Below are 26945 nucleotides of genomic sequence, written 5' to 3' on the forward strand. Positions count from 1 at the left end.
CAGCCTGGGCGACAGAGCGAGACTCCATCTCAAAAAAAAAAAAAAAAAAAAAAAAAATGCCACTTCTAATGTCTTAAAACCATTTTGTAACCTGAGATAGATGTATTCTCTAAACCTCTAAGTGTTGCTCTAAAAAATAATGATACCATCTTAAGTGGAAGCTATGCAAATATTGACCCTATTCTGTTAAGTAATGTCACAAACTTATTGCGCACAGAAATTAAGTATTTATTGAACGTCATACAGCTAGTGATTTTAATTTAAACAATTTTTCAGTGGATTAATGAATGACACACTTTTCAGTGTTTCTAAAAGAGAAATAGAGACTGTCTTTACATGGATGAGCTATTTTAACTTGCCAAATTTAGCCATAAAACCAGTTTAATTATTACTATAGTGTAATTATCATCTTACAAATTAAACTGTTCAGCATTAACCAGCCACTACCATTTATAAAACTCTTTGAATATATGGTGTTCATCTTCAGTTTACTGTGCTAAAGAAAATATCACCTGCTTATAAAACTCACTAAAAGTACATGAAATATACATTCTAAGTACATTCTATAGAAACAATTAGTGACTGTTTTTCAAGAGTTTTTGAAATTCTGAGTCCTTAAAGAATTTGTATGGGAACAAAGATTTTCTACCACACTCATCTTTCTTCTGTTCTTAGCCATGTTTAACTAGAAAAGATTAACTGAGAATAAATTATTACACAATTTTACTTCTTTTAGTGATAAAGAAAAGATTCCACAGAAAGTTTTGATTTTATAGTTCATGTCACCACAGCGTAATAACTAGTATATCTCATTAAATTCATCTAGGAAGCCTGGCTTCGTTCATTATTTTCAATTCTAAACTTATGCAGGATTTCTAATACTTTTGGCAGTCCCTCACAATGTTATTTCCTCTGTAATTCCTATGATAACCTCTCAGTTGAGTTTGCATTGTAGGCCTACCACTTGATTTCACATTGACTAAGGAAATCAACAGTAGACACTTTTTGTTGAGAACCACAGAATTCTGACTATGGGTTCTCTCCCACTGCTAAGCAAACTATACACCCTCCCTGATATTATATAATTTATTCTTTATGAGAGAAAACAAGCATTAATCATATCATTACGTAGCTATACAATCATAAACTTTTGAAGGAATTCAGGATTTAGGGGAAACACAGCAAAAAGGATATAGCTTGAAGAATCACCATTTGAGCAATATCTGAAGGATAAAGAGGAGTGAAAGGGTACAATAGGGAGTAGAGAGCAGCGTTCAGATGGAGGAAGCAGCCGGTGAACCTCTGCCCAGGTGGAATGTGTGAGTGTGATGAGAGTGGAGGGAGCACAGAAGAGAGGGCCTGAGATGAGGCTGAGGGGTACTGGGAGGCTAAACCAAGCAGGCTGTGTGGCGCATGTTGAGAGAATTCAGCTGTTCCTCAGGGACAGGAGAGCATTCCAGTTTCTCACAATGCAGAAAACTTTTCTTCTATTTTTCCTACCTTTTGATACTGCTTTTTAATTCTTGTTAAAAGTTATCAGATTGACTAGAAAACACTGATGTTTTGGTTAGTATTGCATCTTTTTAGATGTCAAAATTTAAAATGATCTAATGCTATTGTACTTTTTTTTTTTTTTAACTACTTTCAAACTGCTTAATGTCTAATTTTGGACTCTCAATAATAAAACTTTCTCTTTTTTTTGTAACACAGGAAACTAGAAAATTGAAAACATACTGAAACTTATGTGGAGTGCCCACAGGGATAATAGATTAAATTAGCATCTGTGAGCAGTCCTGAGGTGCAGAATTGTACTGCTCTTTTGCCTTTTTTTGGTAAATATAAATGCTTTTCCTTAAGGAATATTTTTAGATCTCTGAAGATTTCTCCCTTTTAGTAAGACTGAAATCCTTGAATCTGGTATAGATGGATAAATATTCATTACAAAAATTTAGTGTGGCTAATCCATACAATATGATTATAGTCAGGAAACACTTATCCTGTTCTGTCAGCTAGCATCAACACCAAGAGTTATTCAGCATAACCATATGCTGTACATTCCTTGTTATTTACTATCTTGCATCACTTGAAATCTTGATTTGCAGGGTTGTTTGGTGTATCTTTTTATTTCTGTAGATTAAAATGAACCAGCTGACAAAGGTTGCAGAAATTATGAAGTTACTCATATTTATAGTGTTTTAATATCAGGTAAACTCCTGAGTGTAAGCAAGAACATTACAAAATTACTTTCTATAAATTTATAAAGGCACAATGTGTATCTAAATAAAATAGCACTATATTTGGCCTTTATTAGGCACCTAGTTTAAAATTTTATTGAAGTAATGCTTTATATATATTCAACACAATCACCATGAAACATGTTTCACTTAAATCTTTCGATTTAGGATCTATTATTTCTTCCAGCAGTCTACAAAAGATAATACCATAGTCCCTCCTTATCTATAGTTTTGTTTTCCGTGCTTTCAGTTGCCCACAGTCAACCACAGTCTGAAAATATTAAATAGAAAATTCCAGAAACAATTCATAAGTTTTATATTGTGTGCCATTCTAAGTAGCATGATGAAATCTCACATTGTCCCACTCTGTCCTGCCGGAGATGTGAGTCATCCCTTTATCCAGCGTATCCACACTTTATATACTATCTACCCATTAGTCACTTAGTAGCTATCTCAGTTTTGAGATTGAAAACACATAGTATATATAGGGCTTGATAGTATCTGTGGTTTCTGGCATCCACTGGGGGCTTGGAATGTATCCCCCTAGGATAACAGGGGAGTACTGTACAATAAGATCCTGCTCTGTTTGTATCAGTAAGTAAAAAATCTATTAATAGCATTGTATTGGTGTGACCTAAAGCCATTTGTGTCCAGGTATACTAGATGGATTATTCTAACCAATTGATTAATTAATTAGTTAGTTAGTTATGTATTTAACTAAATTGGATCCATTTCCCAGTCTTACTGAAATTAGCAGCCAGGTGATAAAATCAGCCAACTAATAGACTATTCAAATTAAACAATTTAATTATTATGCCCTTCACAGTTTTCATTCTATAGAACTATATAAAAGATAGGTACCCTAGAAAGAGTGCCATATTGAAATAAGCTTGGAAATTGCTACATACCTTAGCTCCCAGAGTCCCATGTGCCCCAACACCCAAACTTGGAGATTTTTATTTTAAAGGCTCTCGGAAACCCCACAGTAAATAATTCCTTTGACCTTGTTTAATTTCTCAAATGCCCTTAAACATGGCATCCACATGCAGTCTGCCTCCACTCACAAAAAAAGACAGTCCGAGAGATACTGTTTTGCAGGGTACTGATTTAGCATATGGACTCTCAAAATTATTGAATATCAAGGATTTTTTAAGCTATAAGGACATTTCAGCCATAATTATAGAATGTAAGGCATTAAAATGAATTACTGGAAAAAAAATTTTGGTGTATTCCCCCTCGCAATCCTAGTACTTAGGAAACTTCCTGCTTGTCCCACTGATGGCCCAGTTCAGAGTAGTAGGGTTATTTTCTAGAGAATTTCAGTGATTGGAATATATAAAGACCCCTAAAAGGAGCAGTTTAGCATCATCTCAGCTACAGGATAAGACCATTAGAGTAGTTTAGGCCCAAAGTACAATAAATACTTGTAGAGTCTTTTTTCTTTTCTTTTTTTTTTTTTTTGGAGACAAAGTCTTGCTCTGTCACCCAGGCTAGAGTGCAGTGGGGCGATCTCGGCTCACTGCAAGCTCCGCTTCACAGGTTCACGCCATTCTCCTGCCTCAGGCTACCGAGTAGCTGGGACTACAGGCCAGCTGTAAAAATTAGCTGGGACTACACGCCCAGCTAATTTTTTGTATTTTTAGTAGAGACGGGGTTTCACCATGTTAGCCAGGATGGTCTCGATCTCCTGACCTCGTGATCCACCCACCTCGGCCTTCCAAAGTGCTGGGATTACAGGCGTGAGCCACCACGCCCAGCCACTTGTAGAGTCTTTAGATATTGTTATGTAGTCTTTGTTTCTGCAGGCTAGCAAGTAAAAATATATAGATTAACATCTTTCATACTGAAGTCTCAAACATGATTTAGTCTTCTGTGTGATGTGTGTCTTCTGAAAACACAAATCTTGAACACATTGTTCAACAAACTGAGAAATTTTAAATTCTAACTTTTCACAGATACTGGACGCTCCTTGAATTGTAGTGAAGGAGTTTTAGCTATGTGTTCTGAATCAACCTTTAGGTGGCTCCATTAAGTCATTGTGTAGATGCAGAATATCAAGTGAATACTGGATGCCAAAACAACACACACACCTTAGAGTGAGTTTTTTTTATTTAATTAGCTAGGACTACACAATCTTATCACAGTCTTCTGGCTGCAAGGGGCAGAAAAAGATGCAGCATATGTCAACCCAGTATTTCCCCACCTCCATAGAGTGCAGTGGAGTATTGCACAGCTGCCACTGATACAGTTTATATAAGGTATTGTCTTCCTGAACCTACAAAAGCTCAGTTCTTACTTTGTTGTGCCAGATGCTTACAGTATTATCCTTGAAGGAATTGCCCAATCCATGCGCTTTTGTTTTGAGAAGTTATTATAAACATCAGAATTTTCATGGTTTCCTATTAAAGCTTTTCAGGGTCCTAAAGAGCTCATTTCCCCCCATAGTAACCCAGTTGCAGTCACATAGAATTTATGTGGCAATATTCACTCTTAATAAAGATTCTTCTTTTTAATGGAGTTTTGAAGAAAGTTATTTGTTTGCTTTCTGATATCTTCTTCCTATATTTTTATTATTAATGTTATGAATTATAAAAATTAAAACAGTAAAGCCGGGTGCGGTGGCTCACGCCTGTAATCCCAGCACGTTGGGAGGCCCAGGTGGGCGGATCACAAGGTTAGGAGATCGAGACCATCCTGACTAATACGATGAAACCCCGTCTCTACTAAAAATACAAAAAATTAGCCAGGCGTGGTGGTGGGCACCTGTAGTCCCAGCTACTCGGGATGCTGAGGCAGGAGAATGGCATGAACCTGGGAGGTGGCGCTTGCAGTGAGCCAAGATCGTGCCACTGCACTCCAACCTGGGCGATAAAGCGAGACTCTGTCTCAACAACAACAACAACAAAAAAAAAAAAACAGTGAGGGGGTAAGAGTCTGCTATTAATTCATTGATTTTTTTAATAAAATGAACTTTATTTTATTTGTTTTCCAATTATAAAAGGAGTTCAAGCTCGTTCCAGAAAAATCAGAAAGCACACAGAAACAAAAGAATGAGCATATGGGAAACTCGTGATCCCACTTACCAGGAGATGACCAGCATTAAGACCTGGTACTCTGTGTCTTCGCAGATCCCTTCCTCTTCCATGCTTCATTTACAAAACTAGGCTCACACCGGTTATGCTATAACCCACAACTTTTTTTTTTTCTTCCATTTAGCAATCAATATGGTGTAATGTGGGAGAAAAATAACATCTCTGGAAAACTATGTTTTAAAAGCAGTTGATTAATTTGAGATGTGTAATAGTTTATATAGAGAGTTATACATGGAATTACACATATATTACACATACATGTATGTATGTTTTGCAAGAATTTCTCCAGGAAGGCTATAACAATTTGTACCCTCACAACAGTGTTTGCCTTTTGGGTTTTTTATTTTTGTTGGTGTTTACCAATTCATTTTAGAAATATATATAGAGAGGGAGATGAAATTGCATGTACCAACTTAAAATGTGGTAGTTGACCATCCCGTCTTTTCAAAAATAATTTATTTTCATACCTTGATTCTTAAACATTGCTAACAATGTATTCAAAGTTTAAATCTCAAAGTATTTGAAAATTATTTTTTAATTTAGCTGGATAATATAATCGTCAGATTCAAATATCTAATTTTTGTGAGTTTTTGGTACCTGAACTTTAGACTTTTTAAATGTCAAATTAGGTACATAAAATGAATGTTCAATGACTATATATTTACTCTGGTCATCATGAGCAAACCTCATTTTTTACACAACTTTAATTTTATCATAATGTTTATCTTAGTTGCAAATGTAAACACGGTGGTGGTTTTAAAATGAGATAGGTTTTTATTAGCTTCACTCTATGTTTACCTAACTGGTCAGGCTGCAGCTCTCACTTTGCTTGCTGCATATTTTGATGAATGGCCCCTTGGCCTTGTTCCAGAGTATACTGATTATGGTCAGTGCACTTCAAAGATGATTTATTAATTGTGTTTGTGACCCAAAATAATTAAATAAAGATTGATCATATGCATTATTATAGATTTGCCAATAAAATCAACAGTCACACTTTAAGATAATGTTTGCCTGAAAGGATTTTTTAAATATACAAAAACGACAAAAAAATTTTTTTAAATGTATTCTGTATTAAAAACAGACTTATGGCCTCTTAAAGCATGATTATTAAATGTATCATAGGCTTGGTCTTATAAGTGCATGAACTGTAAGTTCTACTTTAACATAATTTCAAGATAATGTGTTTCATTGGAGCTTACATAGGTGTTTTAAAAAAATATTTCCATGTTTACAACTCACTCTGGGAACAACCCTTACTACAGTTCCCCCAGGCTATTACATACATTTAAATCTTAAATTACTGACAGACTCAGATGTCTGTTTAAAAAAAAAAAAAAAAAGTGTTTAAAGGAGGCTTTTATAATCTTTCCGAGTTTTAAGTAAAGGGGATTTATCATATGTTTCATATATGTTATACTCCTGTCATTTGAAAGACTGTGATACATAAAATTTCTCTAAATTTGGTTTGATAATAGTATTGTTTCAGGCATTTTAAGCACTCTACCAACATAGAATAATGTGTAAAATATTCATTGTACATGGCTGGCAAAGTTATTAATCAAAGGAAATGACTCCTTGCTCATAATTTATGGTTCAGTATTAAAGGAAAAATAGGAGGTATTTTTTTTTGGTATACTTTACCCAAAATTTACACTGTAATGGTGAAATTCTATAACTTAAATCATCTAGTATGATATGTAACTCAATGTAAAGTAAGTATTTGGTCCATAGTAAAACATTATGAAATAAAATAAAATATTTTATCCCACTAGAAGTGTAGACTGTTTCATGTTGTCTGAAAAGTATAAACTAGTTATGCCAAAATAAGAAGATATGAACCCCAAAAGTAACAGATGTCAATAAATGGAAGAAAGAAATCAGATATGAGAATAAAAAATAAACCTAAGAAATTAAAAATATATAATGATCCATTAGTATTATTCAAGGACTTTGTTTGTTTTGGGAAAATTTTTACTAAAGGACAAAAGCACAAACATGCTTTGTTTAAACATCATTATTCAAAAATACTTCTAGTAAAATTTTAGGACATAATATTTTGTTTAATTGAAAATCTTTTACAATAACCTTGTTTCTAAACAATTTCTAAAACTTATTTCTCTAGATCAAGTATGTATATGTTACTTTGTAAAATGTTATTTTTGTAATAAATGAAGATAAATTACCAGTGTATTAGATAAAGCAGTGTTTTTATTACCACCATTATTGAATGTTTGTATGGAGTCACTTCTAGAAATACAGAATAAGAAGTTGATACAGCCTCTGTTTTTGTCTTTGTATGTGAATAGAACAATGAAGGAGGGGTAGTGAATAGCACACATATGTTGTTTGCTTTTGGACCACATTTCATTTTCTGACAAACTATCTTTAATATGTATATGGCTCACTATAATATGTCTAGATTGTGCCAAATTCCATAGTAGGTATGAAAGCTATGAAATTTCAGAGGAAGGAGAGTTGCTAATCTTTTTGGAGGTATATGGAATAAGGAGATAGGATAAAATCAGAGAAGACTGACCAGAAAGAAGTATTCTTTGAGTCTGGCTTTGGAGTTGAATGTTGTTTCCAAAGGCGTAAACACCTGAAGTGGTGTTGAGTTTGGCTTTGAAGATGAATGTTATTTCTAAAGGCATAAACTGAAAGAAAGAGAGTTCTAATTGAACCCAATCCACAGCATTCCCCTATTTCTTTTAGTAAGAGAACTCCTTTCCACCACCTGCTCTATCCACAGAGTTTAACAGTGCATATGCCTACCAACCTAGAGGCTACAATTCCCAGCCTCACTAGCAGTGATGGGTGGCATGTGGCAAAGCCATTGCTAATGAGATATAAATGGAAATGATATGGACAATTTGGGGATCTTGCCCATAAAAATGATTGGACATACATTCCTATGTCTCTTTCTTCCTTCTCAGCCATCTTAACATTTAAGGAAACCATAGTAGGAGATGGGAAAGCAAGATAGGAGGAATCATGGTCCCTGGACAGTCTCAGAGAGCAGGGCAGCATACGAACCATGGACCACCCAGCTACCTCTGGACTGTTGCATGAGAAGAAGAAATGTCTAGCCTGATCAAAGCCATGGTGGTGGTTTGTTTTTGTTTTGTTCTCTTTGTTAGAGAAATCTGGAATAGTCCCTTACTAAAAAGAAGGACTGTCCTGTCAGGGGAACAGATTGTATAAAACAAATGCATGGAGAAAGAGTCTGAAAGATTGAGGACCAATGCCTATATCATTGAGGTGCTTAGAAATATGAATAAAGCTGGCAAGGTAGGCAGAACATAGAGCACAAAGAGACTTAGATGCTAAACTTATTTATTTGGACTTCTTTTATGAATGCTACAGGGAACTGTTAAAAGATTTTGAGTCAAATAGTGGCATAATGAACAGTGCTTTACAAAACTTCTCCTGGAAACCGTATATTGGATGGAAGGAAAGTTTATGGGTTGGCAGTAAAGACAGGAGGATACTCTAGTAGTAATCCAGGAAGAGTTATCTGAAGAATAGTGACTGTGATTGGTGTAATAGTGAATGTGATTGGAAGGAACAGCAGGGATGAATTGAGAAACATTCAAGGTTGCTATCCTCTTACTACCAGAGATCTGGGAAGCCTCGTTGGTTGTTGAAAGCTGTTTGGTAAACTTGGTCTTTACCAAAATAAATCATCTCTCTTAATTTAGAAATCAGCCTACCACAAAAGATGGATAAACAAAACCAGTCATGGGGATTGACTTCTCAAAAGACTGGAAAAGCTCCCTTTTCCATGCTGCTGTATTTATATACTCAAATATATAGATTGTGATGCGTTAATATTATATCATTTTCCATCATTTCATTTATTTCACTATTGAACTTAATGCACCTATAAGTAATTTATCAGCAAGCTTTCTTCAAATTGTGCTCTAAGAAGGGTTACTCAGGAAGGTGTATTGTAGCCTCTGAAAACCTTCCTTGTCATAGAGGTTCTTGTTTGCTCCAACCACAGGGAATATTTTCTCTGGACATGTGTTTTGATTGTGATCTGAAGGCATGGGGTTTCTCTTACTTGGGGATATATGATATCCTCCTTATGGAATACAGAGAAAATCAACTTTTTCACTGACACATTCTGTTATGGATATAGTGCTGATTTTAAAGAGTATTTTCCCTAGGACCATGATATATGATGTTCCAGAAATTTCCCAACTTTAGAAAATAAGATATGAATTGAACAAATCAATTTAGCAAACCAATGAAGTAATGAGATATTAATATAAAACCAAATGGACCTATATATCCCATTTCAAGGAAATCATGAAAATGATAATTTTCTATTTATTGAGGTTTATTTTGGGTTAAGCAATAAATGGCACCATATAAAACATAGAAACTGTTGGAGAACATTTTATCTGTTCTCAACTGCTATGTGGGCAAATAAGGCAGATGAAAATCTCAGTGTTCTCACTGAATAATAAGATGGTCTGTCAGGTCTCAAGTATATTTTTGGAGTCTTCCATTTAAGCTGTCAGGAACATACACCAATAACTTCCAGAAGAGGAAAACAAACCCATCATAGTAATGAAAATTTGGCATTACACATTATCCTTAGACAATGGTTATAGGCCTCTGCCTTTTATTTCCACTTTAATATAGTAATGATGTACCTACTATGTGCCAAGCACTGTGTCCTATGCTGGGACTAAAGCACCAAACGAAAGAGACCAGGTGCTTTCCCTCAAGGAGGATAGGATGTAATTTCAGAAACACACCAATAAATGATTGGTGTACAGTGTGATAATGAGGCCACATGGTGTAATAGTTCCATGTACATCTAGAATGCCCAATTAAAATGAATACTAGAGGGAGGCACAAATAACAAAGAAAAAAGTTGTTACTGTTTTTCATTAACCAAGGATGGATGCACAGATAAGTAACTCTAGGTGAGAAAATATATTACATTTGATAGAGTTAAAAAAATAACCTGAAATTGGGAATTCAGTAAAAATAGTTACAAAATAAAATATTATAAACTAGCATAACCTAACACATAGTAGATATTCAATAATTACCAAGTAAATGAAGTAACAAATGGACCTTTTGTATGATACAGGAAAGAAAATATTAAGTTGATCTAACTCAGCAGAATCTTCCCCTTTTTGGAAAATGGTACTACATCTGTACTAGAGGTCCCCAACCTTTTTGGCACCAGGGACTAGTTTTGTGGAAGACAATTTTTCCATGGACCTGGGGTGGGTGGGGGGATGGTTTGGGGATGATTCAAGCACATTACGTTTATTGCGCATTTTATTTCTTTCTTTATTACATTGTAATATATAATGAAATAATTATACAACTCGCCATAATGTAGAATCAGTGGGAGTCCTGAGCTTATTTTCCTTTAACTGGATGGTCCCATTTGGGGATGCTGGGAGACAGAGATTATCAGGCATTAGATTCTCATAAGGAGAACACAACCTAGATCCCTCACATGCACAGTTCACAACAGGGTTTGTGCTCTTATGAGAATCTAATGCCGCTGCTCATCTAACAGGAGGTGGAGCTCAGGTGGTAATGTGAGTGATAAGAGGCAGCTGTAAATATAGATGAAGCTTACTTACTCACCCACCACTCACCTAGTGCCATTCAGCCTGGTTCCTAATAGGCCATGGACCAGAGGTTGGGGACCACTGGACTATACAGCAACTAAAGCCTGAAATTTAAGAGTTATCTTTAACTTCTTCTTTTCTTTCACCCCTAGCTCTACTTCATTTGTCAGTCTCATACTTTATGCTTCTAAAATATCTTAGAATTTAATCTCATGTTTTCTATTTCTGCTACCACTAACCTAGTCTAAGCTATGATCCTTTTGCATGCATGACTGCAACCTACTCCCTTTTTTCCCCATTTCCACTTCTCTGACCTGTAAACTGTTTTCCACATAGTGAACTTCTGAAAACACAAATTGGATTGTATCTTTATACTTTTCCCTATGTCTTCAGACTTGCCATCCGTTTCCTGGAGTATTTCAGTGCCTTCCCATTGTACTTAGTCTAAACTCATTACCATAGGTTATATGCTCTGAATGACCTTCCCCCTGCATCATCTTGAAACAAATTGTGTGATTTATTCATTTCTTTGGGGAAAAAAAAAAAAATATATATATATATATATATATATATGTTTGAGACAGATTCTCACTCTGTTGCCCAGGCTGGAGTGCAATGGCAAGATCTTGGCTCACTGCAATCTCTGCCTCCTGGGTTCAAGCGATTCTCCTGCCTCAGCCTCCTGAGTAGCTGGGATTACAGGTGCCCGCCACCATGCCCAGCTAATTTTTGTGTTTTTAGTAAAGATGGTTTTGCCATATATTCGAAGACAGAAGGGGTTTTATTTAGCCCATTTAATCACCTGCCAACTAAAATGCATTCCTGGATTGTCTTTCACAGTCACTGTGAACCTGATTGAAATTTTTTGTTGGTTGAAGTTACCTGAAATTTTGAAAATTCTTATTTCTCCTGATATTTATATTATTTTACTTAATTGCTTACTGCCTTTTGGCATCTTTTGAAACTTAAAAATTATTGTAATCCTGTCCTACATTTCAAATAATTTACAATGATAGGGAATTGAATTCAGTAACTCATTCTGAATGTTTGGAATATCATAGATTATTCTATACTCTTAAGAATCCTAAATTTATTCTAATTATACTCCCATTTGAATTACAAGCAATAAAGGAAATAATGTCAATCTAAAATAGAATAAAGTCATTGTTTTTTTGTTTTCTTTTGTTTTGTCTACTTGTTTCACAAAAATATTGTTATAATATTGGAATGGAATGTATTTATTACCTAATCCAAAATAATAATATATGGCACGTAACTATTACATAAGTGCTTTGTGGGACAAAAAGGCATATTACTTTAAATGAGAGCCCATTTTATCTGGTAATGTCTACTCTTTCATCACAGTTTTGCCTTCTGTATTATATCAGATAAATCTACATTAAAGTCACTCATATAAAATAGAGTCATGTTGAGTACATAAAATGTGTACAAATGCATCCTATTCTCTCTGTTCCCCTCGCCTACATAAAAAGGGGGAGGGAAGAGAGAGAGAGGAAAGGGAACAATTTAAATAGTGCTGGGCATTCTAGTCCAGCATATGCCCAGGAGTGGAAATAAAATGGAAAACATATATCTCCTTTCCCTAGCTGTTTGAATTCCCACTATCTTTCTATTATGTGAGCACTGCATTTAAAGATAAACCTGTACATGCAACTAAACACAAGGCAACCATGTAACATTTTCTACTGCTTCATGGAAAACAAATAGCCATAAATCCCAAAAAAGGAGGAAACCTGTTGATCCTGGGGTGCTGGACCAATTGAAATTTGTATAACATGCTGGACTATAGTATTTTCCTAAGGAATTTTTCAGGATAATTTGATTTTCACATTAAGACCTACAATTAGAACTCTATCACTAAATTAGATATAATTCTATTTAACTTGAAGACCATTTTATACTCTGTGTTTTTTTCTTCTGCAAGCTAAAAGAGCCTAAGTTTGTAACATTCTTGCATATAATATTGTTGTCACACGTCAGTCTCTTAGTTGGATTTGCTTTTCACTTAATGCATATAATTTTCCAGTGTTCCATTAAACTCATGCCCCCCACCAAATCCTGTTTATATCTCAGACATGGTGTGATCTTTACAGAAAATAATGGGATACTACACTTCTGTTAGTGTGGGGTGTTCCCTTGTTGTTACACCTTTTTTAAAATTATTATGTATTATACTTTAAGTTCTGGGGTACATGTTCAGAACATGCAGGTTTGTTACATCGGTATACATGTGCCATGGTGGTTTGTCACACTCATCCACCTGTCATCTAGGTGTTATGCTCCATGTGCATTAGGTATTTGTCCTAATGGTCTCCCTTCTCTTTCCCCCCACCGCCCAACAGGCCATGGTATGTGATGTTCCCCTCCCAGTGTTTATGTGTTCTCATTGCTTAACTCCGACTTATGAGTCAGAACATGCAGTGTTTGGATTTTTGTTGCTGTGTTAGTTTGCTGAAAATGATGGTTTCCAGCTTCATCCATGTCCCTGCAAAGGACATTAACTCCTTCTTTTTTTATGGCTGCATAGTATTCCATGGTGTATAAGTGCCACATTTTCTTTATCCATTCTATCATTGATGGGTATTTGGGTTGGTTCCAAGTCTTTGCTATTGTAAATAGAGTTGCAGTAAACGTACATGTGCATGTGTCTTTATAGTAGAATGATTTATAATCCTTTGGGTATATACCCAGTAATGGTATTGCTGGGTCAAATGGTATTTCTGGTTCTAGATCCTTGAGGAATCACCACACTGTCTTCCACAATGTTTGAACTAATTTACACTCCCACCAACAGTGTAAAAGCATTCCTATTACTCCACATACTCTCCAGCATCTGTTGTTTCCTGTCTTTTTAATGATCACCATGCTTACTGGTGTGAGATGGTATCTCATTGTGGTTTTGATTTGTATTTCTCTAATGACCAGTGATGATGCGCTTTTTTTCCTATGTTTGTTGGCCACATAAATGTCTTCTTTTGAGAAGTGTCTATTCATATCCTTTGCCTACTTTTTGATGGAGTTGTTTTTTTCTTGTAAATTTGTTTAAGTTCCTTTTAGATTCTGGATATTAGACCTTTGTCAAATGGATAGATTGCAAAAATTTTTTCCCATTCTATGGGTTGCCTGTTCACTCTGATGATAGTTTATTTTGCTGTCCAGAAGCTCTTTAGTTTAATTAGATCCCATTTGTTAATTTTGGCTTTTGTTGCAATTGCTTTTGATGTTTTAGTCATAAAGTCTTTGCCTACATCCTAAATGATACTGCCTAGATTTTCTTCTAGAGTTTTTATAGTTTTAGGTTTGACGTTTAAGTCTTTTAATCCATCTTGAATTGATTTTGGTATAAGGTGTAAGGAAGGGGTCCAGTTTCAGTTTTCTGCATATGGCTATCCAGTTTTCCCAGCTCTATTTATTAAATAGGGCATCCTTTCCCCCTTGCTTGTTTTTGTTAAGTTTGTCACAAATCACATAGCTGTAGATGTGTGGTGTTATTTCTGAGGCCTCTGTTCTGTTCCATTGGTTTATATATCTCTTTTGGTGCCAGTACCATGCTGTTTTGGTTACTGTAGCCTTGTAGTATAGTTAGCAGTCAGGTAGCGTGATGCCTCCAGCCTTGTTCTTTTTGCTTAGGATTGCCTTGGTTATACGGGCTCTTTTTTTTCTGTTGTTCCATGTGGCTGTTACACCTTTTATTCCTGAGTTATCATGACTTTTCTAGTTGTAGATGCTGCTGCTCCTGTGTCAGGACTTACCACTATGTGAGCAAGCTACTTAATGAGTCTATGCCTCAATATTATAATTTATAAAATGGGAATAGCAATACCTACCTCGTTAAAATTAAACAGATGACAATTATATTATGCCAGGCACATGATAAATGTTCAATATTGGTAAATGCCTCAACTCTTGCTCTTGTTCATTTTGTTTTCCTTTTCCAGTACCCAACTGTCTAGGTTTGAATGTGAATATCTTCCAAGTCAGATTAATTACTTGTGGAAAAATTACACTACAAAAGCATTTGTCTTTGTTATGTGTGATAGTTTATAATCTGATGATTTTTGTAATCTGAAATTCCAGAATAATTACAAAATACCAAGTGTTGTGTTATGTAACTTTTGTACCTTCCCTGCTCATGCCATGTACTTGGTGTATTTTGAAATCATAAGCATCTTTTCAACAAATATTTGCTGAGTACCTAATGTGAGCCAGACAGTGACTTAGGCACAGAAGAGAGAAAACATGGTGGTGAGCAAAACAGCTGAGATTATGTTTTAGTGGTGTGATACAAGTGAAAAAGAATAAATAAACATGGACACACTATAAAGCAATAATTATGCAGATAATTAAGGTGATGCAAAAGATAGTAATGAGGTGGTTCCTTTTTATATAGAATGGTCAGGAAATTGGCATTTAAGCTGAGCCTAAATGACAAGCAGACTTCCTGCAAAGATGGAAAGAAAGGTAATGCAAAGGCCCTCGGGCGAGCAAATCCATTGTATTGAAGGAGTAGAAATATGTAGTGGGAATGAGAGGGAGTGGTATGTGATGTATGTATCAATGAAATAAGCCTCGAGGGTCAATGGTCTTTAAATTTTATGCAAAGTATAAGGGTAAATTTTAAGGGCAATGACATTGACTGATGTTTGTTTTTAAAAGATTGCTATTAAAAGTATGTGTAACATGGATTTGGAAGTAGGGAGTTATCACTGTGTTGAAAATGGATTTGGAAGTAGGGAGTTTGTGATCACAGACAGATCAGTTAGGAGGTTTTAACAGTAGTCCAAGTGGAAGTCGGTCTTTGAGTAGGCTTATAGAGGACCTAGTGAAGAATTCTTAGATCATGCATATGTTTTAGCAGTAAAGTTCCCAAGACTTGCTAGTAGGTTTGATTTAGAATAAGGGAGAGAGAGGAATCAGAAGGATTCCTATGTTTTAGCTTGACAAACTGGGTAAATGGCGCAGCTTTCAGACATGGGAAGAACTGAGAAAGAAACAGCTTTGCAGGTCATAAAAATAGATGGCTCTGTTTTGGCTAGGTTAGGTTTTAGAAACTTAACAGACATCACAGCAGAGATACCAAGATATATATGAATCTAGAATTCCTGCGATAAGTGAGGTATAGAGATAAAGACTGGAGAGTCCTAGACATTTTGGATTTATGACCGTGATTTTAAAGTGAGCACAGACAGCATAAGTGGCTGTTTGTCTTCAACAATGTGTGGATGGTTCCTAATGTGTAGATTTACACAGCAAATACAATGAAAGTAAAGAAAGGGATTATTGTGGTGTCAGATTTACATGCATGATTCTTTAATGCATTGTAGCATTTGTGGAAAAATGAATACAGTTGGTCTTTGAATAACTATTTTGTTGATTATACCTGGATTTGACACCCAGGTGATTCCTTCCTGGTCTCTTAACTCAGTTTTAGAATGATCCCAGAACTGGATTTAAATACAGACAGTCCCTGATTTACAATGGCTTGACTTAGGATTTTTTGACTTTATGATGGTGCAAAAGCAATATGCATTCAGTAGAAACTCTACTTTGAATTTGAATTTTGGTCTTTTCCTGGACTAGAGATATGTGGTACAATACTTTCTCAAGATGCTGAGCCAAATCATCTAACACAGAGCCTATTTTAATAATGGAGTGTTGAATAACTCATGTATTTTATTGAATACTGTACTGAAAGTGCTGTGAGCATATCTAAGATAGGTTAGGCTAAGCCATGATGTTTGGTAGATGATATGGTTTCAATATTTGTTTCTTCCAAAATCCACGATATTTAATCCCAAATGTGTCAGTATTGAGAGGTGGGACCTTTAAGAGGTGATTGGTTTGTGAGGACTTTACCCTCATGGAGGGATTAATCCATTTGTTTATTAATGGATTCGTCGTTCATGGATTAATGCATTAGTGGGTTATCATGGGAATGAGGATGATGGCTTTATAAGAAGAAGAGAAATCTGAGCTGGCATGCTCTGCCCCCTTGCCATGTGATGCCCTGAACAATCTCAGGATTCTACAGAGGCTTCACCCATAAGAATGGTCTCTTCAGATGTGGCCCCTCAACCTTAGACTTCCCAGGATCCAGAACTTTAATAAAGAAATTCCTTTTCTTTATAAGTTGCCGTTTCCTATTTAATATACCTAACCTAGTGTCTTTGTGTGTTTTCTGTTGCTTATAACAGAATCTTGTTAGAATTTGTTGCTTATAACAGAATCGTGTTATAATTTTTTGCTTAGAACATTTTCAATTTGTGATGATTTTATTAGGATGTAACCCATCGTAAGTGAAGGAGCATCTATATATTTAGTATTGGAGGAAAGTTCTAAGAGGACATAATTAATTTACTTAAATCACACTTTATATTGAACTCATCTATCTATGTAGAATCAGTGAATCAAAGGAATTTGTTGGGAACCTTTCAAGTTGTAGATTCTGATTTCATAGTTTAGTCAGGCAGAGACAACAAAGATATGTGAAACCATAATAGAGCAATTATTTGGGTAACTGTGATAGTCATTAGTTCTGTTCACCAAATATTTCCAGCTCTCTGCCTTCTGGGCACATGATGAAATTGCACTTCACAGCTATCTTTGAGTAAGACTTTATTAGTTCTTGCCAGCAAGTTTGATTAAAAGTGACATGTGTGACTTCTGAGCCAGAGAACTTTTTTCTGCCATAGCAACTGGCAAAGTTGGTGGCTGCCCTGTCGTCCTGGATCCTGGAGTAAGAAGACAGCACTGAGTGGAGCCCTCAGGCTGCCCACGATGGACATACAACAGAATGAAAAATTAAAGCTTTGTCATTTCAATCCACTGAGATGTTGGGGTATTAGTTACTGTATATAACCTGACCTATTCCAACAGATAGTTAGAACTATAGCGTATTTTTAGCACCATCATACTCCTGTGTCCATTTAAAAATAAGAAACCGTAAGACAACGTTGGTTGAAAGTTTAAAATCATTACCATGACGTGAATATTGACACCTTCGCTGTAAGCAGTATAGTCAGAATGGTTGTTTAGCTACCTTGTTACAAATGTATAAGTATGTAACACATTTCTAAATGTTACAATCTGGGAATTTTTTTTTCTGTCTGTACCAGTATGATTGTCTAGTACAGAAACTTTAGGATAGCTATACATTTTTTGATGTTTTTGCAAAAATAATTTAATATCTTGTTTAAGAAAAATACAGCATTTTCATTTAATATCATGTTTAATAAAGAAAACAATATCTTGTTTAATAAAGTATTTAATATTTTGTTTAATAAAGAAAAACACATCATTTTCAAGCAGGTAGTAGTAGTAGATTTTATTATTTACAGAGCTGTTCAACAAATGCTCTTTTATAAGCTCATCAATTTACCAGTCAGACAAATGGAGTCAAGCTCCCATCCAGAGGTTAAGAGAGAAAACACTCAGAGGTTTCACATCACTTCACCCCACCTAATGACTTCACTTTCCATTTGACTTGTTGTCTGGCTCAGTTAATTATTGAACTAAAAAAATGTATTAACCAAATTGAAGCAGTAGTCTTCACTCCCACTAAATATGCAGAGTTTAACCACAATGCAGATGATCTGGAAACATAAATTAATTTTAGTCATAGAATTTTTGAGGTAGAAATATAGTAAGAAAGACTTTTCTTTACTAAATATATCAATATTTATCAAAAGTGTTATATCTTTTATTTTGATATTAGATATATCAAAATTGATATATCTAAATATATCAATATATCAAAAAGTGATAAAATAAGACAGATATCATTAAATAGTGATATCTGTCTTAGTCCATTTTTACTGCAATAATAAAACACCATAGTCTGGGTCATTTATAGATAAATAGAAATTCACTTCTGTAGTTCTGAAGGCTGAGAAGTCTAAGATCAAGGTTCTGGCATTGTGTCTCATGAGGGCTTTCTTGCTGCATCCTCACAAGGTTAAAAAGGACAAATGCTATGTCTTCCCATGATGGAAGGCAGCAGCGCAAAAACGGGCCTAAACTAGTTTTCTCCAGCCCCTTTTTTAACTGTACAAAAAATAAATAAGTTAACATTATCAAGTTACTACTTAAGTCTTTGTGTTGTTTTTTAAAAACAATCAGTTTGAGGGCAGGTGCGGTGGCTCATCCCTGTAATCCTAGCACTTCAGGAGGCTGAGGCAGGTGGATTACCTGAGCTCAGGAGTTTGAGACCAGCCTGGGCAACATGGTGAAACCCTGTCTCTACTAAAATACAAAAGAAATAAGCTGGGTGTGGTGGCATGTGCCTGTAATCCCAGCTACTTGGGAGGCTGAGGCAGGAGAATTGCTTGAACCTGGGAGGCAGAGGTTGCAGTGAGCCAAGATCACGCCACTCCACTCCGCCTAGGCAGCAGAGCAAAACTCTGTCTCTAAAAAAAAAAAAAAAAAGATATATGTGTATTATATATATTATATATATTTTATATATTATATTTTTATATATAATATATATTTTATATACAATATATTATATATTGTATTATATAGTATATATAGTATATATTTTATATGTGCTATATATTATATAGTGTATATATTTTATATATAATATATAGTACATATATTTTATATATATATCAATTTGAAACACATTATTGAAAGTGAATACACACAATAAATTGAAAAATAGGGATGCGTAGTGCTGGATACATATCAACCAACTTATCTTCATCTGTTGCCTGCTGTTGTAGACAACATTTGACACACAATTAGCATATTGACAGAGCAGCCAGAATACGTAGGAGAAAGTGGCAAACTACTAGAAATGTAGCTTAAAGCTCTGGATCAATCACCAGAAATACTAAAAATAAAACTTAAAAAAAAATTCACTGTTTATCTGGGGGCTAACCACACTATGGCACTGAATTATCTACTACTCAAAACAATTTTTAAAATATCAAAAGTGCCAGAGAACCTTCATTAACATTGTTTTTAAGTCAAAGTTTTTAACTTTAAATATACGATGATTACTCAAATACCCTAAGCCCTATGGCAGGCCCTATCACAATAAGTTACAAATAGTCTAAATGTAATAACTTAAGTGTAATATGGTTGCTTTAATACATACTGTGTGAATATCTTAATTAACCTCTTTCAGGTAAGGTGATAATTAAAAGATTTAAATTTACAGTTTCAATTTCTGCTCAGAAGAATGATGTCAGTATTCTAGCAATCGTGATGGCATCCCATTATTGTAAATGCAGAACATGATAATGTCTGTATAAGTGAATCTATATTCTATGTGCAAGTTTTCAGTGGTGCAAGTTTATAACCAAAGCTGGGTTTAACAAATGCTTTCTGACTTCTGAAAACATAAAAATGCTTGCTAAAGTGAACAAACTAAAGTTAAAAGTCAGTGACACCAGTTGTTTTTTCCCTTTATGCGTGATAAACTTCATGAAGCATTAACTCCTGAGGTATATTTGTTTCTGGACCATACAGCTTACATGCTCTTCTTTCAAAGGCAGCTACCATCTGCTTTATGACTTCATCGAAAATCAATGTGGCAAATTGAGAGTGTAGAAGAGATTGAAATTCAAAAGAAATTGAAAAATCAGAGGTACACATTTTTGAGTAGCCCGGAAGACCTGGGCTAAAACACCAGTCTCCAAATGATGGAGAAGTTTCCCATCAGTACAGGATACCTTTCCGAAATGAGGTTTCACCAAGGTTACTACTGATGTATATTGCCCCGACACAGGTGGAAACCCAATTTCTAATTGTGTTTTGCAATATGCAGATCTCTGATACTACATCTGATATTTTACACCAAGGAATGAAATGCTTGTAATCCTCTATTCCTGGTACTACATCATGCACTTCCTGCATGTTTCCTGAATGTCTTATAATTCTTCTCTCTGAATATTCTTTCCTTTTGTTTATTAATGGTGCCACGATTTTGAAGAAAGTTCTTGCACATGTCTCCTTAGGCAAAACTGAGGTATGCAGTAGAAGAGTTCTGCTCATCAGTATACCACAGGAAGCTAAATATCTGACATTCTGCCCAGGCCCCTGCACTGGAGCCCACACTCTGACCACTGTAGCCTACTTCAGATGGCATCCCAAGACCACCCTTCTAAGTCATGGCTCTGCCCTCATGACTTAATTACTTCTCCCAAAAGGCCCCACCTCTTAATATCACCTCATTGGGGATTAAGCTTCAACATGAATTTGAGAGGGTCACCATCGTTCAAACCATATCAATCTGCTTATCTGTTGTTTAGTTGCAAACTGGCGTAGAAAGCCAAATGAAGTATGAGGGACTTTATTCACAGTCAATGTGTATGCCCACTGTGTATCTCATCAGGATTTCTCTATATATCCTCTTCCCTGGAGTTTCTTTTAGTGCAAGGTTTACCTACACAACATGATAGCTATAGGAACAAATCCTGGTATTTCAAGCTAATGTTTGTGAAGAACATCTCCTGTATCTTATGACTTGCAAAATAAATAGCATTCCACTCAAAAGACATCTTGCAATATTGGTATAGTTAGTTATAAGAATATCAAGCAATATAAGGTAGGAGACCTGGGTTCAGGTTTCAACTGTGTAATTTAGTAAACCATATGACTTTTTAACCTCTTTCAACTCTGTCTCGTTCTTTCCATGCCTCCTTCACTGCTTTGATTTAAGCCCTTCTTACATAGCTCCCTTTCAGACTTGACTCCAATACAGCTGCCAGAGTGATCCTTCTAAGATGTTAATCAGTGTCAAGTCTTTTTAATGAGTCCCTACAGTTCTCAAGATAAAGTTCAAACCCCTGAGTTTAGTATACACAGGCTTTCATGAGCTGTGCTTTCCCTAACTCCGTAGTCCTAAGATTGTAAAGTGAGACAGGCTGTTAGCAAAATGCAGCTCACATATGTGTTTGGTCGAGTTTGCACTGGTTGTTGTTGTTGTTTTTTAATTTTGTACCATCATTAATTTAAAAATTGAAACCTTTCATGGCTTTGGAAACTAGAAGATATTCCCTCACATGGTGGCGATTGGCTATACTGACTGTTCTCTTTAGAATGGACATTCACTCTTACATTTACTACAGTTTCCACCCACAAAGTTTTACCCCCTTATGTAACTTGTGGGCAATTTGCATTTGCCTCTGGCCCCATCTCTAACCACATTTTTATGTTCATCATTTATAGCACTGAACTATGCCAAGTTCCTCCAATGTTGTCTGATTACCCTTGCCTGGAATTCTCTTCTGCCCTTTTCATTTCTTTGTCTCACTAAAAGTGCCAAGTAACAAAGGTATTCCCCTCAAAGGGGACTATCTGCTTTTGATTAGCCACCTTCTTATAGAAGCTGACTGCTTGACAGATCATTGTCCAAGGACAACAAAAGGCTCATCCAGTAGGCACCCAATGGCATTTAACAGGAAGGAAGTATTGGTGCTTCAAGGAGGACATTTATTTAGCCTTAATACTAACCTATTTGGCATCATAAGTAAGAGAAAGAAAAGATGAAGAAATATGTCAGGAATAGATTCTGATTCGAATGCTACAATTGGGGTTAGTTACCATTAAATAGCAGAATAGAAAATGGATGACTCCTATGGCAAATGGTTTGGGGAGAGACAGTGTCAAAGTTGCTTGGCATGACAATGAGTGCCTTAAAATCATTTGGCCTAGAAGTTTCACCTGCAAGAATTGGTCCAAGGAAAATAACCATGAATGTACACAAAGAACTGAATGATATTTATGATAGCAAAAAAAAAAGCAATTTAAATGTCCAACATTAGAAAATAGGTTAAGTCATTAGTTTTAAGACAGTACTTCTTAAAGTATAGGATTCCATAGGAGTGTGTTGACAACCATGTAAGAAAAGCCCCAGGCTCTTCATCACTACTTCAATCAGAGTAGTTTCAGTTTTATGTGTTGTAAACATTAAGGTTCCATGTGAGACTTTGTTTAGGAAAAAAATCTGATCATAAAAATACAAATTTGAAAACCATTGGACTCTGTAAATTCTAGTAACTTATACAACAATATATATTTGGAAACATGTAGTTAACAGCTCAGGTAATCTTTGGGTAGTGACTTTTTTTGTTGTTTGTTTGTTTGTGTTTTTTTTTGGTTTTTGCTTGGATTTGTCTGTGTTTTCCATACTGTCTACAGCGAACATGGTACTTCTATAACCAGACCAAAAAAAAAAAAAAAAAAAAAAAAAAAAGATGTTGCAAAAAACAAAAAAGGAATTGACAACAAATAGGCCACAAGCCACTGAAAATTTTCCAGCTTGCCATTTTTGGCACTCAAATAATAGGTTTGTAAAGCTGCTGTAGTTATGAAAATTTCCCCCTAAGTATCATAGGTTATAAAGAACGTTGGAGATACAGTTCAACACCCTCATTTTACATTTGAAAAAACTGTGTCCAAAATGTTTCACTTTGTTGACGCTAGAGCTTAGACCTTGTGGTCTTCTGATTCCATTGCTTTTTCTGCTATCCACCTAATTTATAAAATGGATATTCATAATTCTCATTTCTTCCATTTATGTCTACCTAGTTGGAGCATTATCATTGTGTTACTACTTTTTCCTATGAGTGAAAACCAGTATTTTTGAAGTGCCAGTGATCCAAATTTCTCTGTTTAAAAAAATTAGTCACAAACTAGGACATTAAAACAGGTCCAAAAGCTATCATATAACTAATTGTTCTGATTTACACAATCGGAGTTTTATAATTGACTTTATTCCACTAATTCATTAAATGTGTATGTTTAGTCAAATTTATAATTTGGAATTGAACTAAACTGACTCTAAATATTCTTACTGTTTTCATTCTCTCTTGGCATCTACAAGGAAGACATTAGGTACATGTTCCATGTGCCCCACCTTCCTTCTCAGACATGAATGTACTTGTGAAGCACTCTGTCTTGTATTTCAGGGTCTTAACTCATCTCCGAGTTATCTTACTATGATCACATTGATGTAACCCCCAAAGTAATGGCTTTGTGTAATATTTTCTACGTATGTATGTATGTCAGGACTTTCCCATGGTTCCTTCTCATTTTAATGTTGAGAAGTGAAAACTGGGTATCCAGTCAAGCTTGGGGAATCTGAAGAAATAGTATGAGGTAATGTGTTTCAAATAAAGGAAATTGAGAAGATTCATAAACATAAGTCACTTGCCAAAAACCTTCTACCAACCCAGAGCAAAAAAAAAAAGTGAATAATTCATGATGAAAGGTAATCAAATACATAAAATACATAGAGATTTTAAAGGTGAAGTTGATATAGTTTGTTATTGATGATCCTATTCATGAAAAAACTTAGAAAAGAGGGACTTTGTAGAGCACTCTTTTCATTTGACATTTAATTATTCTGGTGAAAAGTGAAATCAATATGCCCAATAACATATTAGATCTATAACCAACCACACGATATTGTACCTTAACTTAGTGACTAAGAATTTTTTTAACCATTTTCTCTAAGAATCCTAATGTTTTAATTTACTTAAAATGTAAATCAGATGTGTATCTCATAGAGAACATTTTTCTTAAAAGAATTGTAATTAAAACTGAAATCATTTATAAAGTTATTTTTACCAAAATAATTCTTTTGAACATAACATGTAAGAGATTTGGGGTGAATTTTTAAATATTTTTAAATGTCATAGTTTTATAACCTCTTCTGATGTAGTCATTCTCATTGTTTTCATGCACTTGGGCTGTGTGTGGTTCATTTACTCTAGGATTGAGCATAGAAGCTCATGGATGTAAAAGTGGAATTTGATTTGTAAACAATCAATTTAATAACTTGAATTTGCATGTAAATATATTTTCTCATGATTAATCCTTTGTTGACATAATATGTCAGTGTTGCCAAGGAAGCATTCACATTTAGGGATAACTATGCTATTAGCTAAAAATTTCAATATAGAAATATTATTGTGACACCTCTTAAAGTTTTAAGTTAAATACTTATAGTATATGCTATTAGAATAGCACTAACTGATTATTTTCTAGATAATATTTAAGAATAATATTTTATGTATATATTAAACAGTACAGCTTTCAAAGCATACACGGAGATTACTTCATTTAATTTTGACATATACCCTGTGAAAGACAGAAATGAGGAAGATTATTTAAAAGTTAGGATAGTGAGATTAGTGACAGAGTCAAAATTTCATGGCTGTTATTTGATAGGGCAGGCCTAGAACCTGATGCTTGCACAGGATTATTTCTGCTAATCTTTTAACCTCTATAAATGAAGGTGTGTATGCTAGAATTGTTTATAGCTTAATAAAAAGCAAGTTGCAGAATTGTACATATGTTATAAAGCAATAATATAAACAAAAAATACCAAATATTTTCCATTGTTACCTAAATAAATTTGTAGAAAGGTTACATATAAACTATTAAGATTGGTTATCTCTGGGGTATGTGGGGCTGGAATTGACACTGAGGGGTGTTTCAAAGGGGATTCTAGCCTTATCTGAAATACAATCTAAATATATTTCTGTATGGCTTGTGAAGTTAAAAATTTTTCATTTAACTTTAAGGAATGTACAGGTACACTGTGAGAGTTACTGAACTGTACCAGGAAGGAGTGGGAATGGATAGAGAGGTAAATGGAATTGTTGCTGCTGTTTCATGAATAAAAACAGGTCATTACACTGTCTTTGGAATCCCTATGTAATTTTTTTTGTCTTGTTTTAACCTACTGGTTGGCAGAAATAAAGGAATCAAAAGATCATCTTTTCACAAGCATTCTAATTTGTTCATAGTTTTGGGAAATGTTCAGCAAAGATTAACTGGCCATGGTGCCATATTGTGCAACAAATTAATATCAGTCGCGGGGGGGGGGGTTGTTTGTTTCATTGACAATAGCACTGGTAAATTAAAAGTAATAAATTCAGTTGAAACCACGTGTAATTCTGAGTCGTATATGTTCTGATCCCATTGGTAACTCCTTTGGGCTTTGTTCAGCGGGGTGGAGGCATGGTTCATGATTCCCTCCACTGTCACTTCACCCTCCTGGAATGTAGTAACTGATTTTCAAAAGTCATGAAACCATGACTTTTCACAGGAGCTTGTTATTCCTTTTTTCAAAGTTTGTTTGAATCAGAAGTGGGATTAGTCTAAGATATCCCCTGTGCTTGGCATGTGTTTCTTTAGAGAAGCTAGCTGATCCAGCCCTTAATTCCTGGTTAGTAAGATAATAGACATAGCTGGGTGAGGTTCTAAAGATGGAATAATTTGGCACAACACATCTCTGACTGAAATCTAAATGTGTCTCTTGAGACCAATGGACTGAATCGGTCTGTCTGCGTGAATTTTACTTTCCTTTCTCAATTAATCAACTTCATGTCTGAAGTGTCTAAAAGAAGCTCTTCTCTGACTTTTCTGGCTCACACATTCACTTTTCTGTCTGACAGCTTGTTACCTTTATTCTAGGCCCAAAGCATCCAACAAGTAGTTTTTGCCCTTGGCTCTCTGATACGATTTTCCAAAATGTACACTTTATAATCCAGGAAATCCTCTGCATTCATGATAGCCATAACAGTGATGGCAATAATAAGAGCAACTAACATTTATTTAGCCCCATGTGATTATGGGGAACGGCAAGTCTGAAATATGTATTGCAAGCAGGCTGGCTGGAAAGTCAAATAGGAGTTAATGCTGCAGTCTTGAAGCAGAATTTCTTCTCTTGGAAACCTCATTTTTGGCCCTTGAGGCCTTTCAACTGATTGGATGAAGCCCACCCATATTTTTGGGGGTAATATCCTTTACTGAAAGTCAACTGATTGAATATATTAACTACATCAACAGAATAGTTCATAGCAACACCTAGAATAATGTTTTATTGAATAACTACATACTCTTACCTAGCCAGTTGATACGTAAAACTAACTATCACAAGCTAGGAACACAAAGTACATGAGAAGATTGAGAAGGAATGTTGAGAGAGGTGGACAGTGGAGGGTTATTGCAATAATGTGGATAACTGACGA

General features: G+C 35.1%; 1 protein-coding gene and 1 pseudogene across 6 annotated transcripts in view; one reads left to right on the forward strand and one right to left on the reverse strand.

Annotated features, from left to right (window-relative positions):
• Window positions 1–26945, forward strand: part of XRCC4 (X-ray repair cross complementing 4) — a 321280-nt gene that overhangs the window by 189577 nt on the left and 104758 nt on the right. Inside the window, exon 8 of one of the 6 annotated variants that reach the window (XM_023214992.1) lies at window positions 17646–18079. The exons of 4 other annotated variants lie outside the window; for them this stretch is intronic. In XM_023214992.1, the coding sequence (XP_023070760.1) occupies window positions 17646–17811 (166 nt within the window). In that variant the 3' untranslated portion in view covers window positions 17812–18079. Of the gene's footprint in view, window positions 1–5235; window positions 7321–17645; window positions 18080–26945 lie in introns of those variants that run through there. One more of the 6 variants, XM_023214993.1, reaches the window with a different exon arrangement.
• On the reverse strand, window positions 20368–21006 carry LOC116418763 (annotated as a pseudogene).

This window comes from Piliocolobus tephrosceles, chromosome 4 (genome assembly GCF_002776525.5).
Source record: "Piliocolobus tephrosceles isolate RC106 chromosome 4, ASM277652v3, whole genome shotgun sequence".
Taxonomy (NCBI): domain Eukaryota; kingdom Metazoa; phylum Chordata; class Mammalia; order Primates; family Cercopithecidae; genus Piliocolobus; species Piliocolobus tephrosceles.